The 18769-nt window shown below is 44.6% G+C and overlaps 1 protein-coding gene and 1 pseudogene across 1 annotated transcript; one reads left to right on the top strand and one right to left on the bottom strand.

Annotated features, from left to right (window-relative positions):
* Positions 1 to 14742: 14742 nt before the first annotated feature.
* On the top strand, positions 14743 to 15795 carry LOC118576224 (annotated as a pseudogene).
* A 361-nt stretch (positions 15796 to 16156) lies between these two features.
* Positions 16157 to 16831, bottom strand: LOC118576223 (E3 ubiquitin-protein ligase RBBP6-like). The gene has a single exon (XM_036176552.1). It carries the CDS (start codon positions 16829 to 16831, stop codon positions 16157 to 16159), a length of 675 nt encoding a protein of 224 aa, XP_036032445.1.
* Between the last annotated feature and the right edge of the window lie 1938 nt (positions 16832 to 18769).

Below are 18769 nucleotides of genomic sequence, written 5' to 3'. Positions count from 1 at the left end.
TAAGAGGGTGTAGCAAAAATTTAAGATAAGTAAGGCAACTAGACAGAAAAACACTTCAATTTTCTAATTTTGGGGGCTATGAATGCAAATAGAGGGAAAATCTTTTAGCTTTACAGGTAGTGAAAAAGTTCTTCATTGAGCTTATAGGAAAGCAAAAGTTTCCTGTGGAAAGTTTTGGTCTGGGGACAGCTGAAATGCTAAGTCCAAGTGGCAGGAGAAATAGATTTCTACATACGGGTGTAAGAAGCAAAAAAGTTTAAAGTTCTGAAGTTTTGGGAAAAGTTGATCTCTCTCTTGAGAAAAAAATCTTTCTCTTAAACTAAAAGCTTTTCTTGGAAAATATTGGGGGAAAAAACTCTCTCAAAAGCCTTGATCTTTCTTTCTCAAACTAAAGCTCTCTTAAAAAACTTAAAAGCTAAAGCCTTTAACTTTCTTTCTCAGAAAGAAAAATCAGAATCACCTGAAGATATTAATATGGGAATCACCTGTACTTAGCTCTAAGGGAAAACAACAAACCCCTTAAGACAGCAAAACCTCTCTAAGTCTGTCTTTCAAGCTCTAAAAATCCTCTCTGCAAAGCAGAAGGCAGGGATTAAGATCCTAAAAATCTCTGCTAAACTCTGTCTCTTCAAGCTAATAAAAGACAGGGGGCCAGAATATCCTGAGGGAAACGCTTGGGAGAGTGCAGATGAAGAGCCATAAAGAACCCAATATGGCAGAAAACAGTTTACCTGGAAAAAGCAAAAAAGCTAAGCTTTTCAGTTACAACTGAGCTGAGGAATGAAGGGTTTTGTTTCTGAGTGAGCATTTCAGAATAAAAAGGTGCTCCTAACCACCCTAATGCAAAGATCCGCTGAAGCAATGCAATCTCTGTTAAGCATTGTATCCTAGCTTCCAACCAACAACTGAGAAGCAGCTAGCCAGCATCTCCAAGTTTGAGTGCATTCTGGGGATACTAGAGTTCCTGCAGTTGTGAACTTTCTGGAGCATAGAGCTGAGGCAGGAAGGTGCAGGACCCCCAGGGAAAATTGATAATGAACAAACAAAGCTAAAGCCAGTGGGAACAGCACAGTTGTCTGCTTTCCTACAAGTCCTAGGTTGATAGGTCAACAACTTCAAAAGAAATACGAGAAAAGCTTTCCTATCAGAAAAAGGACATTTCTGGGAAAACAGTAAAGCTTAACTGTATCTGAAGCAGTTCTGCAGCTGATTCAGAAAGCTGTCTGGGGAAAGAGGCCAGCTAGGGCAGAGGGAAGAACTATCCAAGAGTAAAGCTTTCTTTTCTATCAGAAAGCACCTTTTTGAGAAAAGCTTTGTTTCCACAAACTCCCAGTGAGATGAAGGAGTGTAGCCCTAAGGGGTGATTGCCTCTGGCATAAGCTCTGTCCTTGAGCATCTGGCCAAACAAATGCAACTCACTGGGGACCTGGGCCAGGTGAAAGCCTAATGAGGCAAAACACATGTAAATGTGAGTTTAAGGGGAAGAAAAAACTCCCTTGTTTAATTTAAAAAAAAAAAAAGCTTGATTTTTTCAACACAAACCTCACAGACCCTGAAAAGAGAAACAGATAAAAAAGCTCCTATCTTCAGTAGCAGGAAAAGTCACCACTTTAGTGTCTGGAACTGTTTGTGGGGCAGAGGGAATAAACTGAGACCAAATTGGGAACTGTGAGGGAGAAAGACTCTCTGAAGAAACAGAGTAGGGACAGATTTCTCCCCCTGAGAAAAGCTGCTAGAGTTTGAGTCAGATTGGGGGTGTGGGGAGGAAGCCCCTACTCCAAAGGTTGCTAGCAGAGAATACAGAGCAACAGATATCTAAAGCTTTGCTTCTGGGGGGAAAGGAACAAGCAAAATGATAGTAAGATCAGTGGGGAAAAAAAATCTCTCTGAAGGAGCCATGGAAAATCTCTGTTGTAAATGCTTACTGGCTGGCTAATGTTAGTTAGGCTGCAATGCTCATGGCTGGCCACCCCCTGAGGCGGCCATGCCAGTAGAAGAGAGTGATAATCAGAAGAATCACAAGCCATGGTTACCTTTTTAGAGCTTTATTGGGAGAGAGATGGAGAGAAGGAGAGATGGGGGGGAGAGAACCAAAGAAACAGAGAGACTGTGTGGAGGGAAGAGAGCAGAAAATGAAAAGGGACACACAGAGGGCCTGGCCACTTTTTCGGCTGGGCATCCATCACAGGTTGGTGATGTAATTAAGGACAGAATCATTACAACGCAGAATTTCACTTATTATTAAAAAAAAGCAGGTAGCTGGGAATAGGGGCTTCGTTCCTCTCAATAACTGTTTCCAGCTGATTCCTGGATGTTGCTTAGCTCTTGGGGGAATGGAGAAGGGGAGTCTTCCCAGGTAGACAGGCATTGTGGGATGCTGTCTATCATCCATTTGCTCTGGAGACATGCATCCCTCTTGGTTGTGGCTGGGAACTTTCTGTTTGACAAGATGTTGGTGATACAGAAAAAAGCTGTTAGCTGTTACAGTTTTTTACTTGATGATCTCTGGACTCTGGTTCTGTGGTGGTCCTGTATCATTGGTGGAACAGTGAGTTAGAACAGGGAACTGGGAAGAAAAAAGCTTATGGTACATGAGAATTTAGTTTTTTTGGAATTAGGGACAAGGCAAAGATCAGGGCCCTGTCTGTATGCACATGAGAAACACAGGTAGTAACTTTGAAGTGAGACAATGAGCTCTTATCTTAGTTGGAAATCTTTTTCCATTAAGTATCCCTGAAAGTGCAATTAAATCTGGTGAGTTAAATAAGGCTGTCCTCTATACCCAACAATAGAAAGGAGAAGTGATATCCCAAAACTCCCAGGACTGAGTCAGTGGCTCTGGTGTCAAGAAGGAAAGAAATGGATTGCTTCCATGCTGTGTTCTGGGTACCCTGCCATGTCTGTAGCCAAGCCTAGCTTGGTGTATCCATGTGTCTTGATGCCTGGGGGCAGTCATCTGACTGGTTATCTTTTTAGACAGCACTTTTAACAAGGCTGTTGATGGCCTGGCAGGGCATTCACTAGCCTGTGGCCTTTTTCTCACTTAAAACAGGGACCCTGCAGCTTTTGGGAGTCAACGAGTGCCAGCACTTGGCAATTTTGTTTTCTAGCTTTTATCTCTTTTCTGGAACACCTCAAATGCCACAGATGACTCTTTTGTCTGTGGGGTCAGGAGCCTTGCTCTCCAGATGCTTAAATTGTAGTCAAGGAGGTCTGGGGAACAAGAGACAGATTTTACTCTGTGTCCTGAATTTTTTTTCCTGATGATTGATGGCTTAAGGACAGTTTTTGGAAAATCTGCCAGTAGGCAGACTATAAACCGATCCTTTTGGAAGACTTGTCTGAGGCTATAAGCTGATTTTTGGCTTAAGAACCATCCTGACTACTGTAAACTTATTTGTATGGATCTTAGCAACTTCCAGACCCGTCTGTGTTTTTCAAGGCAGTTTGAGAATGAGTGGGTGGAGTTAAGGTGAGTTAGGACTAGAGTCATAGAAACCGCCCAATCTCGTCCATTTGAGCCCACCCACTGCCGGCGGAAGTCAGACAGAAAGCGATGCACATGGCAGATGCAGAAGTGGGGAAGGACAAGGGTTTAAAGCTTTAGCAGAAAGCTTGGGGATAAAGTAACTCTTATTTGCCTGTTCCCTGGCAGAAGTTCCCATGACACTGTTATGCGGCCAGGTTTATGCTGTTATGTGGCCAGGTTTACTGGGTGCCTGCCCCTATCCACCAATGTAGTGGGTAAATGTATCTGCCCCTTTGTCCCATGGCTGTAGCCAAGAGAAAAATAAAAAATTAAAATAACAAACCAGGATCAGACTACAATCTCAGGCTTCCTGAGAGTGGAGAGAGATCTCAATCAGCTCAAGTCACAGATCCTCTTCATCAAGGGACTGTGAGGGCTGCAGATGCACTGCAGTTGGTCCACTGTTGGACCCTGGATAGCATTTACACCCTCGTCAGGAGGGAAAATGTGCCTACCACTGCCAGCACAGCCCAAGAACAACCCACAGAAGGTCTGTTGCAAAGAATATTGCTCAGACTACAGCCACGAGAACAGCAGACTCACTGTGAATAATCATGGCTGTAGCAGGGTAGCTGTATAGGGTTCCAGTGGAGGCAAGGGATTTGTGTGCTCGAGGGCTCAAGGTCTTGCTGGATGGGGGAGGAGGCAGCAAGCCGCAGCAGTCAGCAGGACCTTGGTAGTCTATCTGGTGGTCTATCCGAGTCTGAACTGCACCAAATGTTGGTTAAGTGGTGGTAGTGCTCGTGGCTGGCCACTATCTGTGACAGCCATGTCAATGGAGGAGAGTCCTGGAGGAGAGTCAAGAGCCATGATTGCCTTTCTAAAGCTTTATTGAGGGAGAGAGAAGGAGAGACAGAGGTCCTGCCTGCTTTTTAGGCTGGGACACTGTCACAGACTGGACACGTAATTAAGGACAGAATCCTTACAGCTAAGCTAAACACAAGCCCACAAGTTGCTATCAGCAATGCCAGCCTCAAATGCACACTAATGAGGCAGGTACACTTCTGATTTGGGGCCAGTGTCAAATGAAGGAGAGACACCTGTTGAGGCCAGCTCACAGAGAGCAGAAATCTCCCAATCTCTGATTGTTGTAAACTTAAAACACTTTGTTCAAATTTCCCATTGCAAAAGCAAAAAACTTGGTTCAAACCTCCCGTGGGGGGACTTTATAAGTGAGCCAGTGTGAGAGGGATTTCCAAGGATTCTGCTCTAATGTATGACTATAGGAGGTTTTCCAGCAATTAGATAAAAGCCAGCATTCCTGGGGAATCTGTGAACTCAGTTGCTGTGAACCAAATGTGTCATTTCCCTTACTTCTAGCAAAAGGGGCCTATGGCTTTCCAGTTAACACATATGAGTGGCAACTTTCAACATATCAAGGCCCATGCCAGTCTCCAGGCTCCCTCAGTCCCTACCCACAAGTACTTGTTAAACATTTCAAAGCCTTCACACCAATCTCATGGCTCTTCCCTCCCTCAAGCTATTCACCACTCTTGTAATCCAGATATTCTCACTGTTCTAGGTTGTTTCTTGCTATTGTCCCAGTGCTCTCACTGTGGTCTATCCCCTGCTATTTGCCTGTGCTCTCACTGTGGTCTATTCCCTGCTCTCTTCCCTGTGGTTTCATTGTGGCCTATCCCTTGCTATTTCTCCAGTGCTCTCACTGTGGTCTATCCACTGCACTTTTCCCTGTGCTCTCACTGTGGTCTATCCCCTGCTATTTACTCCTGTGCTCTCATTGTGGTCTATCCCCTGCTATTTCCCCAATGCTCTCACTGTGGTCTATCCCCTGCTATTTTCCTGTACTCTCCCTGTTGTCTATCCCCTACTATTTCCCAATGGTCTCATGTGGTCTATCCACTGCACTTTTCCCTGTGCTCTCACTGTGGTCTATCCTCTGATATTTCCCCAATGCTCTCACTGTGGTCTATTCCCTGCTATTTCCCAATGCTCTCACTGTGGTCTATCCCCTGCTATTTTCCTGTACTCTCCCTGTTGTCTATCCCCTACTATTTCCCAATGGTCTCATGTGGTCTATCCCCTGCTATTTTCCCGGTGCTCTCACTGTGGTCTATCCTCTGATATTTCCCCAAATCTCTCACTGTGGTCAATCCCCTGCTATTTCCCCTGTGCTCTCACTGTGGTCTATGCCCTGCAATTTCCCCAACCCTCCCACTGTTGTCTACCCTCTGCTATTTCCCACTGTCTTGCAAAAAGCCTTGCCTTGTCCAGGCTTCTGGCCATGTTCAGTTGACTTCTTTGGCTTTCTTCTCTGGTCTTTGAGATGTCCCTGATGGGTCTCTCTCTCTTTCTCTCTCTCTCTCTCTCTCTCTCTCTCTCAATAAATCTTTAGCTGTACCATGGAGGAGTCATACCTGCAGTTCCCTACTCTGCCTCACTTACATGCATCTGGTACTGAAACAATCCAGTGGCCATACCCCTGGGATAAACATAGAACTATAACTTCCCCTTCTGCTCCATGTATATTAGACCCAAGGCTTACACTGTGTTATCAACATATAGCAGCCTACTTTCTCCTGTTTAAAATGAGGGAGGGTTTGAAAAAATAGTTAATAAGCAACAAAAGGTGGGTTCAAGATGATTGGGGGATTACTTTAAAAACATATTTTCCCCTTTGACATGGTTAATTGTGTTTTTAAAGCAGATCCTTACAGTTTAATATGATACTGTGTGTGTGTGTGTGTGTGAGTGTGTGTGTGTGTGTGTGTGTGTGTGTGTGTGTGTGTGTGTGTAGGGAGGTACAGTGTGTGTAGGTGCTTATGCACATGTGTGTCTGTGCTTGTGGAGACAGAGGACAACACCAGGTGTCATCCTTTGAGATAGGGTCTTTCATTGGCCTGGAGGTCACCTATCATTCTAAACTGGCTACCCAGGGGTCTTCCTGGCTCCAATTTCCAAAACTGGACTTCCAATTATGGCATTTTATGTGGGTTTGAGGTGTCCAATTCAGATCCTCCTGTGTGCAAGGCAAGCACTGGGTCATCACAATCAACCAGGAGCAGCTTGGCCTTTTCCAGGCCTGAGGTGGTGGAGAACATAGATGGCTCCTTTCCCAGACTTCTCTGTCTTGGTAGTCACAATCAACCAGGAACCGTCCTTCACCACAGCCCAGCAATACTTGACAGGAATTAGCCAAAGAGAATATAGAGAAGCCAGGAAGACAGATAGAGAGATGCACAGGAATTAGTAGGGAGTGACTTGGAGTTTTTGCAGTCTTTCTTGGTTTGGGACAGCTGGAGAGATGCTCTCTCTCTTGCTGGGTCCCCAGTCAAAAGGGAAGGTCAGCAGGTGGCTTCCTGGCCTCTCTGAGCTAGCTAGTTTCACACCAACATGTGACTCCCAAGTCTTTACTGGTAAATAGAATGATAGACACTTGGTTAACAACTACATTTGATGGCAGTGGCAGAGCCAGTGCTAGTGTACTGGAAGTCTCATCAGACCTTGGCCTGTGGCAGAGCACTGACTGTGGGGTAGGAGGGTTGCAGATGGCAGCTAAATTATCAGTAAATTCAGGTGCTGACAAAAAGCTGACAGAAAAACAGCAGTCTGATGTCCTGAAGCAGCAGAGGAGGCTGTGTTGAAGAACTGGTTCCTGTTACCCCCAAGAGCTGTGTGGTTGACCATGATCTGATCAGCAACCCAAGACCAAGTTGGTACCTGAGGGCCATGCTGCCACCAGAGGAATACAGATCTGGTTGGCCTGAGCTGCCACTGGGGTCATAGTAACCTCTGGGTCTGAGCTGATGACAAGGGCCATATTTGAGTTTGTAGTCCTACTGCAGCTGGAGTCTGTGATGAGGTCTGTTGCCCATGTTAGCAAAGGCGGTCATTGGAACCTTTCTGAGCTGAGCTAGCCCTGCCCTTCACTGGCCCCTGGGGTACTTGGCCCTGCCTCTCTCTAGATATTCCAGCAGGAGAGTTCGTCCCTTCCTTCAAAGGAAAACCACCCCAACACCACCCACACAACTCAGGAAACTTGATCCCACCCCTAACCACCAGTGTGCACCTCAGCTAGGTGGTATACTAATGCTGACCCTGTGTTCAGGGACATAAACCCTATAGGATTGAGAGCAGGAGACCTGAGAGCTGATCCCATGCCCACCTCATCTGCTTTGTGGTGGCTTGTGTATGAGAGAGATGCCTTCCTCTCTTAACCATTACCACCCATGGCAGATGGGAAAGCTGGCCTCAGGGTCACAAGAATGAGAGAACTAACCCTAGCCCTCACCAGCTGAAGCACAGAGGAGAGTGGTCCCTGCACCCTGCCTGGATAGCACACTAGAGCTTACCCTGTTCTTGGGGGCACAGGTGAGGGCATGAGGGCAGAAGAGCTGACACCACCCCACCCCCATATTCCCATAGAGCAATCTGTAAGAGGGCCCTGATCTCTCCTGGGCAGAAAAGTAGAGCTGTTCCAGGTGGTGTGAGTGTGGGTAACCCATATCTGAAGACCTGAGTCTAGAAGGATTGGCTCCACTCCTTGCTGCAGGATGCGTTGTGTGAGTTTGCCAAGGCAGTGCCAGAGAGCTCACCTGAATAGTGACCATGACGGAAAGCTAGACTTGAAAATTAAAATAGCGGAAATAGAGAAGCCACAAACCAATGGAATGCTAGAAATGGAAAATCTGAGTAAATGAACAGGAACAGATACAAGCATAACCAACAGAGATAGAACAGAGAATCTGGCATTTGAGATACCATAGAGGAAACAGATTCATTGATCAAAGAAAACATTAAATCCAACTAAGTCATAATGCAAGACATCCAGAAACTCTGGGATACCATTATAAGGTGAAACCTAAGAATAATAGGGATAGAAGGAGAAGAATACCAGCTCAAAGGCAGAGAATATATATTCAATAAAATCATAGAAGAAAACTTACCCAACCTAAAGAAGGAAATACCTATAAAGAAATAAGAAGCTAAACGAACACCATATGGACTGGACCAAAAAAAGAAAAATCCCCTCACCAGGAATCTCCCTAATGAACATTGATGTAAAATGATTAATAAATTTCTTGCAAACTGAATCCAAGAACACAAAGAAATCATCTACGTGATAAAGTAGGCTTCATCCCAGAGATGCAGGGATGGTTCAACATACAAAAATCTGTTAATTTAATCAATCATATAAACAACCTGAAGGAAAAACACCACATGATTGTCTCATTGGATGCTGAAAAAGCCTTTGACAAAATCCAAAATCCCTTCATGATAAAGGTATTGGACAGATCAGGAATACAAAGAATTTACATAAACTTAATAAAGGCCATTTACAGCAAGCCAACATCCAACATCAAATAAGTGGAGAGAAACTCAAAGTGATTCCACAAAATCAGGAAGAAGACAGGACTGTATACTCTCCCCATATCTACTCAATATAGATCTCAAAGTTGTAGCTAGAGCAATATGACAACAAAAGGAGTCTAACGGATTATAAATTAGAAAGGAAGAAATAAAACTTTCATTATTTGCAGATGATATGATAGTATATTTAAGTGACCCCAAAGGTTTTACCAGGGAACACCTACAACTGATAAACACCTTCAGTAATGTGGCCGGATACAAGATTAACTAAAAATATCAGTATTCCTCCTACATACAGATGATAAATGAGCTGAGAAAGAAATCAGAGAATCATCACCCTTTACAGTAACCACAAATAATATAAGATACCTTGAGGTAACTCTAACCAAACAAGTGAAAGACCTGCATGATGAGAACTTTAAGTCCTTGAAGAAAGAAATTGAAGAAAATATCAGAAAATGGAAAGATCTCCCATGCTCATGGATAGGTAGAACCAACATAATAAAAATGGCAAAAAAATTGAAAAGCCTGATATTGACCCACATACCTATGAACACCTGATTTTTGACAAACAGCTACTTTTGTTCCAATCAGTTCCTGTGGTGTTTGTGTCTCAGGAAGCTGCTGGGGTCTCAGGGGATGGGTGGATTGGGGTTTGAAAAAGAAGGAATCTTCAACAAGTCGAGATGGTATAACTGGATGTCAACATGTAAAGGATTGCAAATAGATCCATATCTATCACCATGCATAAGATTCAAGTCCAAGTGGATCAAAGATTTCAACATAAATCCAGATATACTGATCCTGATAGAAGAGAAACTAGGAAGTGTCCTAGAATGCATTGGCACAGGAGACCACTTCCTAAATATAACACCAGTAGCACAGACACTGAGAGTAACAATAAATGGGACCTACTGAAACTAAGAAGCTTCTGTAAGGTAAAGGACATGGAAAACAAGACAAAATGACAGCCTACAGAATGGGAAAAGATCTTTACCAAACTCACATCACCAACCTCACATCTGACAGAGGGCTTATGTCTAAAATAAATAAAGAACTCAAGAAACTAGACATGAAAATACCAAACAATCCAATTAAAAATGGACTACAAAACTAAACAGAATTCTCAATAGAAGAATTGCAAATGGCCAAAAGACATTTAAGAATTTGTTCAACATTCTTAGTCATCAGGGAAATGCAAATCAAAATGACTCTGAGCTACCATCTTATACTTGTCAGAATGGCTAAGATCAAAAACACTGATAGCAGCTTATGTTGGAGAGGATGTGGAGCAAGGGTAACACTTCTGCACTGCTGGTAGGAATACAAACTTGTAGAGCCACTTTGGAAATCAGTTTGATAACTCCTTAGAAAATTGGGAATCAATCTACCTCATGACAGAATGATAACACTCTTAGACATATCCCCAAGGGATGCTCAAATATACCACAAGGACACTTAATCAAATATGTTCATAGCAGCATTATTCATAATAGCCACAACCTGGAAACAACCTAGATGCCCCTCAACCAAAGGATGGATAAAGAAAATGTGGTACATATACACAATGGAGACAAACATAGTATGTACTCACTCATAAGTGGATGCTAGATGTAAAGCAAAAGGTAATCACACTACAACTCCCAACTTCAAAAAAGCTAGGAAAGAAGGAGAATCCCAAGAGGGATGCCTGTATCACCTTGGGAAGGCGAAACAGAAGAGATCTTCACAAGTAACCTGGGGATGAGGAGGGCAATAGAGGAGAGGTGATGGGGGCTGAGAACATGGGGGAACATAAAGGTTGAGATGGGTGAGGGACAGAATGGGAGAGTAAGGAAAGAGATATCTTGACAGAGGGAGACATTATAGGTTAAGGGAGAAACCTCTTGCTAGGGAAATTCCCAGGAAATCAAAAGGATGGCCAAAGATAGACTACTAGAAATGATGAAGAGGGTGCCTGAGCTGGCCTACACTGGTCATCAGGTTGGTGAATACCCTAACTATCATCATAGAGCCGTCATCCAGTAACTGATGGAAGCAGATGCAGAGATCCACAGCCAAGCACCAGGCCGAGCTCTGTGACTCCAGTTGAAGAGGGGGAAGAGGGATTATATGTGCAAGGGGAGGGTGTCAAGATCATGATGGGGACATCTACAGAGACAACTTAACTTAGCTTATAAGAACACATGAACTTTAGACCAACAGCTGTGGAACCTACATGGGATCAGACAAGGCCCTCTGAATACAGGAGACAGTTGTGTTGCTTTGTCTGTTTGAGATGACCCTGGCAGTGGGATCAAAATCTATCCCTGGTGCATGATATGGCTTTCTGGAGCCCATTACCTAAGGTCAGAGACCTTGCTCAACCTTGATTCAGGGGCAAGAGGCTCCATCTTGCCTTAACTGAATGTACCAGGATTTGCTGACTCTCCAAGGGAGGCCTTACCCTTTTAGAGGACAGTATGGAGGGAGGGTCAAGGAGGGGAGGCTGGGAGGAAGTAGGAGGAGGGATGAGAAGGAGAATCTCTGGTTTGCATGTTAAATGAAACAAAATTTTTAATAAAAGAAGAAAAATAAAATTAAACACCTCATCCTAACACCGGATTAGCCCATTTACCTTTATAAACCATGTGCCTATGTGCCATATGTCTCCCCTCTATCCAGAGGCAGTCCCTTGTTATTCCTGGACAAATAACTCTGTCCACTTTTTCTTTTTTCCTTCCTTTATTGTCCCTTGTCCCCTATCCCCTTCACCAGTGCATCCTAGCTTATTCCAATACAGACCTCCATTTTCCTCCTCCTGAAAATTATTCCTGTTAGTTAATGTGTTATAATTTTCTGCCTGAGTCAGAAACCAAACACTCTGACATAACTTTCCCGCCCTACTTAAAAAAGGATCTCTCAGTGTTTGGCTATGGTCTGTGCCTAATCTGAGGTCTGGTTTTCAGAGTGTGGATTCAAGCTTCTTTATAAAATTGTCAAAGTAAAGAGGTTTTTAATCTAGTTCACCTCATTAAGCATTCTTAGTGGCTATATATTGATTCCTCAAAGTCAGTTCCTCTCCAAGACTTGCCTGGGCAGGTGTTTGCCCAGCCCAGATCACACTTCCTGACTGTCTGGACAAGAGAAACAACAGGAAGACTGCCAGTGCTCTGAGCTTCAGGAACTCAAGTTAAAGGTCACAGAGTAAGTGAACCAGGTCCATTGCAGCATCCTCGACCCTACTGTCTGTCTCTTTCTGTCCCCACCTAATGTCAGGTCCTGTCTACTTACTGATTCTGGGGGGATTTGTAGGAGGGGGGGGCATTGCCAGCACAACCCATCCCTCCCAGGTAAAGCCAATCTTGGTTCCTTGGCATCTTTAAAGCCTCTTCTATCAAAGCACAGGCTGCTGAGGACTTGGGAGTCACTGGAGCTGTGGTCAGAGCAAATGCCCTCAACTCTGAGATGGAGGGAGGGCTTAAAGTTGCTGGGAGAGAGCCCATTGTGCTTGCTCTGTCACTTGCTAGTTAGGCAGGAAGAGGGAAGTAGTGGAGTAATATATATGACAGGCTTGTGTGAATCTGCAGAGTCTCTTGAGGGTTCTCTATCAGCTTGGAGAACTGACTGTGTTGCCTGGTAAGAAAACATGGATCCTGGAGTGAGAAGAACTGCACTCTAGAGCCAAAAAGAACTCAGCCTCTAGGGAGGTTTGTCATTTAGAAGAGAACTTTGCTTTCCCTAGGGAAATGTTAAGTGCCAGCCCAGGAGAGAAAGAGCGTTGTTTTGTTTTTGTTCCACAGAAACCAGGTCCTTCCTCTCCTCTCTCCTCTTTCTATACTTCCTTATCAACCTGAAATTGTAGAAAACTAAGGACATCTGAATGTCATACTCTTTCCCACCAAAAATAGCTGTCTAGAAACCCTGAATCCCCAATTCCATTTTGAGAGAATTTCCCCTAAGTCAATGTTACAGTTTGAGAAGCAGGAACTAGCTGGTAAATTAGAACCAAGGATCCAGGACTTCAGTGAGCTTTACTTCAGTCTTGAAATGTGGTGAGCTCTGGTGTGTGCCAGATTTTTTAAGTTCTGTGTCCCAACTCTGTTTCTGAAGATAGTGCGTATGAACCATAGATGGTTCTCATAGCTGAGGTCTTGAACTGAATGATCCATGTCCCAGGTTAGTCCTTAGCTCATCTAAATGTTTGAACAGGTTTTTTGTTTTGAACTGTTAAAAGCTCCCAAATCAAGACACAGAGAATTATTACATATGAATGCTTGGCCTTAGCTTATGCTTGTCCCACTAGCTATTATACCTTAACCTGTTTCTCTTCATCTACATTTTGCCTCAGGGTTTTACCTTTCTTTCCTTCTGTATACATCTTACTTCCAATGCTTCTGCTGTATGGCTGACTGTTGGCTGCCTGGCTTCTGGACCTAGGTGTGTCCCTCTTTCTTCCTCATTCTTTTTCTTCTTCCCTCTCATTCCTAGATTCCTCTTCTTACTTATTCTGTCTCCCTGACAGCCCTGCCTATCACTTTCCTACCTACCCATTCAGCTTTTTATTAGACTAATCAGATACCTCAGCCAGGCGAAGTAAAACAGCAACACTTCTTTACATAATTAATAAAGGCAGGAGAAACAAATGTAATACACCTTACACATTTAATGTAATATCCTGCAGCATAAACACATGAAACACATCTAACATATCTTCACCTAGTTAAAATAATATTCCACAACAAAATGTGTCTGCAGAGTAGTACACTTGAGTTTTAACAGTCTCAGTGAAACTTTTCTTTTGTGCTTTGGTGTGAGATGTGATTTCTGCCTTCTTTCCATGTGGAGAGTGAACCAGGGTGCTGGCTAAGATCAGGTCCTGATAAGGAGGGTGCTGGACAGGAGGGGCTGGGAAAGAATGAAGAACTGAGACTGCTTGACAGTGCATAAACAGGGCAAGGCTGCAGCTTCTAACTGGGCAGAAAGGAAACTGCTCCCTTCTAAACAGTCCAGGCTGCTCTTTAGTTCCACATTACTTTGGTTGTGGTTTTGCTTTAGTATTTTACAGGCACGATGAGGCAGACAGGGTCTGGATGTGTACTCCAGGCTGGCCTGCAATTCACTGTGTGTGGTCTGCATGCCTCAAGCTCACAATGCCCACATCAGCCTCCAAAGGCCAACACCATGCTTGGCTCCTTGAAGCTTTTTGGGTGGAGATGAAGATCTCTGGCAGAGCTTTAAGGAAAGTGGACTCACATATAGGGCAGCCCTCCTGTGTAGAAATAAGTAGTGATTGGCACTAGCACATACTATTTCCCCTCCCATGAAGCAGAATGCTCATCAAGGTGGATGTTTTCTGCAGAGTTAAAACACATTATCTCCATTATTATGCTTTCAGATTCAACTTGAGTGATCGTACCTGTCTGGCTTCCTTGCTGTTCATCTCCTGGGAGACCAGAGTTTTTCCTCCAACTGACTTTCAGTTTAAATGCTTTCCTTTAGCTGGGACATATTTGAATACTTGGCCAGTCTGAATTGATGCCAGCACAGTCCCAATTGACCTGGAACTAAGTTTGTAGACCAGAAAGACTTTGAATGCACAAGATCCACCTGCTTCTGCCTTCCAAATGCTAGGATTAGAGGAGTGTGCTACCTTTGCCCACCACAATTCAGTTTCTTAATTCCAACAAACTAGAAGGAAATTATACACAGTCATGACAAAAAATTAAATTTTACTGCTCTCACAGTTATGGTATTCTGTTCCAAATGTCTCCAAGAGTTCCTAAACAAAACATCACATCTGACCTTCACACCAACTCAGAGAGTGCTGTGTGTCTTGTTAAGTAGAGCTGGTTCTCACGGGTTAGGTCCTACTGTAATGGCTCTGTCTGTTTTACAGGAAAGAATATCATCTGGGACACAGAGCGAGTGCTTGGAAAATGAGTATCAGCGTAGATCAAGAAATGGACTATGCAGAACTGGTTCTCTCTGTAGGAGAAATAACACTTGGAGAGAAGAATAGGAAGCCAATGAAAGACCCTCAACTGAGAAGAAGAGAGGCCCAAAAGATCTCACAGGCTGTGTGTACTCTGCTGAATTCTGGAGGGGGCATGGTCAAGGCTCACATTAAGAATGTCAGTTATAGCGTCACCAGAGATGGAATAGGGCTGAATTTGGAGAATTCTTTTGGTGATATTCTTCCACTTCCTCACAAATACCTATACTACAGGCAGAACAAAGGCTACTTTTTAATTTTGTGAGACCATGGATCTGGGGTATCTCTGGTCAGCGTGTCATCACATTAAAATCCAATTTTTATGTGAGAAGATTGTCATCCTCAGGTGAATTGAAAGCACCTGATATAGTTCAATTCCTCAAAGCCATGAAGGATGCTGAAGTGAGATCAAGTTTAATACAATGTTTATATGGATAATTTGACTCTGAGGAATTAAAACTAGAACATCTTGACATGGTTTTTAACAAAGAATAGTTGACCCTGGATGAGCCATTCTATTTCCCTAAATCAAAACATGCAGAGGTTAAAATGTCCCCTAAAGAAAAGATTATAGAGATTCTCTCTAAAACTGTTTCTGCTTTTGCAAATACGGAAGGGGGGATATTTGTTCATTGGTTTAGATGGGAAAAAACAGCAAATCATTGGTTTTAAAGCAGATAGGAGTGATCTTGTGCATCTAGAGGGTGTAATAGAGAAGTGCATCCAACAGCTGCCTGTCACTCATTTCTGTGAGGAGCAGGAGAAGATAAAGTACACATGCAAATTCCTCCAAGTCCACAGACCTGGATCTGTGTGTACCTATGTCTGTGCACTCAGAGTGGAGAGATTCTACTGTGCTGTGTTCGCTGCAGAGCCTGATTCCTGGCACAGAGATGACAGCTGTGTGAAGAATTTTACCACAGAGGAATGTGTCAAGACCCAGATGAATGCCCCACCAGGTTGAAGAATGGGGATTAACAATCAAGTTAGATTTGGCTCATGGGGTGGGGAGACTGCTTTCTGGGACTTGAGTAACATCAACACTCCTTGTGTCAGGGTTTCTCTGTGTGTAGCACTGGCTGATCTAGAATATTTGAACAGGTTAACCTTGTGCTCACAAGAGATCTCCCTGCCCCTCCTCCCAAGTGGTGAGATTAAAGACATGAGATACCACCATTATGTATCTTTATATTGCTTCTCATCAGAGGCTCTGCTTTCCCCTGAATGAGTGGTCTTGGTGGCAGGACTGGGGGTGGGGCTGGAGCTAAATGTTTGCCGGGTCCTTTGGTATAGCCAGTTCCGTTTCCGAAGTTAGTAACAGCCTGTCATAAACACTTGTTGGTAGTTAAAGCATCTGGAGAAACATCGTTCTGGTGACACGTTGGACATGTATGTTCATCTGATTCCAGGAGGGCTGTCCTAATGCATTCATCACAGTAACTGTTGCCACAGCAGGGGATGATGGCGGCATCCACCATGAGGTCCTTGCAGATGAGGCACAGGAGCTCCCCCGGGAGAGGACGGTCTTCTTGTGAAGATGAAGATGAAGATGACGACGGTTCCCTTGGTAACAAGGGTGCCTTCTCTTTCTTCCCCACAGCATAGGCCTCGGCATCCACGGTTGGTATTTCGTATTTTCCAGTGTTGGTAAGCAGTGCACCCTTCGCGTTAGGGTCTTCCACCTCAGTCAGAAAACTTGTAGGAATTCCAGTGCTCCTTCTGATTCTCCGGCCAGTCTGCAAGTTCTTATCCCCGTTTGTTGGGCAACTCTTAACATGATGACCGGGGACACCACAACGAAAACAGGTATAAGACGGAGGTGGTGGACCTAGAGGCTTCTTCACGGAACCCATTGGGCCGTATTCACGGCCACATTGCAACATCATCACTTTGATTTTGTCTTCCTCCGAAGCGTTGGCTTCAGCCAGATTGGCAGTCTCTGTGAGCTGGGCCAGAGAAACAGATGCAGAAGAGTCAGTGGTGGCCTGTGTGGTTCCCATCACTGGTTCAGTTCGACTTAGAGCGTACGTCTTCCTGGCCGACCTAACACCTCCAGGAGGAATTCTTCTGACAATGACAGATGTGTTTTTAGGAACTGGCGCACTGTCATCCGTATATTCTTCTTCCGTCTCTGCGTTGAAGATCCGCAGATCGCTATTGGCAGCTTTCAGTCTTTCTCTCCCCATAATCTGCTTCTTTAAGTCGCACAGGGAGATATGGAGCCCATCAAAGACGATCATGTCATAGTTGAGTTTAGAGGAAAATTTATAGTGCACACAGGGCATGGTGGCAGAGGATTCCGTGTGCTGGGTGCCGCTCTGAACCCTCCTGACCTTTGCAGCTGGGACTCAAGTCAGCCCCGGGACCTTGGTTTAACTCCTGTCTTCCAAGACGCTGTCTCAGAAGAGAGCTAGCTCCGAGGGATAGAGCCCAAGACTCTTCCTCTGAGGCTCGTGCGTTTGTGCCCCACACTGGCTACCAGCTAAACCACCAGTTCTACTTGGTTCCGATAATAAATGCCCAGACACAGTTATCTCAGACAGAAATTGCCAAAAGATCACAGAGACCAGGAGGCAACCCACAGCCAACTCTCACCCACGTTTTCAACTCCTGAGCTGGAAGGCGGAGATCTCGTCTCTAGGAATCCTCAGACCGAATGAGCTGAGATCCTGTCTCCACCCGCCTTATATTCCTGTCTCCACCTCCCCGGTGGTGGAATTAAGGGTGTGGCACAACCCCGCCCACTACCTCTCTTTCTCTTTCTTTTTTCTTTTACCTTTTCTTTCTCTCTCTCTCTCTCTCTCTCTCTCTCTCTCTCTCTCTCTCTCTCTCTCTCTCTCTCTCTCTCTCTCTGTGTGTGTGTGTGTGTGTGTGTGTGTGTGTGTGTGTGTGTGTGTGTTTTACTGACTGACTGAATCTCATGGAGCTAGGGTGGTCTTGAACTCCTGATCTTCCTGCTTCCTCCTCCCAAGTGCTGGGATTAGAGGTATGGGCCAACACTCTCTGGCCTCTATGCTGAACTAGTGCCCGGATCTGCCCTCTGATCTTCAGGGCAACCTTTGTGATTGGGGCATAAACAAAATATCAACACAGTCATCCTCAACTACATAGGACTAAGAGACCAGGCAACATAAGATGATAAAAGAGGTTTTGATGTCTAGCTCTACTGCCAGGAAATGCAAAGGGTAGAAAGAAAGGTAGCTTTGACATATCACGTACAATAATACTGTGGCAAAGCGTTGCAAAAGGTTAAATGAGAGAAGAAGCTGTAAGGGATATAAAGTTGAGTGCAGAACCTGCCATGTGGATAAAATATCACAAAGGAGTGGAAATAAGCAAAAATGAAAACGCAGAAAAACAAAACACTGGGGTCATGAGATCTTGAGGAGCATTTTATTTTTATTTTTCCATCTCTCAAGCCTACATGATCATATTCCGTTGCCCGCTTTCTTACAACTTTATTATTTAATTTAATTTTACATGTCAGCCCCGGATTGCTGTGTCCTCCCTCCTCCGGCAACCAACCCCACTCTCCCCTCACCCCACCTCCCTTTCGATCTCCTCCAGGGCAAGGACTCCCCTGGCGATTCAGCTCAGCCTGGTAGATTCAGTGCAGGCAAGTCCAGTCCCTCTGCTCCCTTCACCCAGGCTGAGCAATGTGTCCCTGCATAGTCCCCAGGTTCCAAACAGCCACTCAGGACAGGTCCAGGTCCCACTGCCTGGGGGCCTCCCAAACAGTTCAAGCTAATCCACTGTCTGACTTATCCAGAGGGCCTGAACCAGTTGGGGGCTCCTCCTCAGCTCTTGGTTCAGTGTTCATGTGTCTCCACTAGTCTGGCTATTTGTCCCTGTGCTTTTTCCAGTCATGCTCTCAACAATTCTCACTCATACAATCCCTCCTCCGTAGAGCCGAATGGACTCCTGGAGCTCTACCTGGG

The sequence above is a fragment of the Onychomys torridus genome, unplaced genomic scaffold, assembly GCF_903995425.1.
Source record: "Onychomys torridus unplaced genomic scaffold, mOncTor1.1, whole genome shotgun sequence".
Classification (NCBI taxonomy): Eukaryota; Metazoa; Chordata; class Mammalia; order Rodentia; family Cricetidae; genus Onychomys; species Onychomys torridus.
This window is presented reverse-complemented; position numbering and strand designations above follow the sequence as displayed.

Coding starts and splice junctions, on each gene's coding strand:
- LOC118576223 (XM_036176552.1), bottom strand. CDS start 16,831: ATGGGAACCACACAGGCCACCACTGACTCTTCTGCATCTGTTTCTCTG.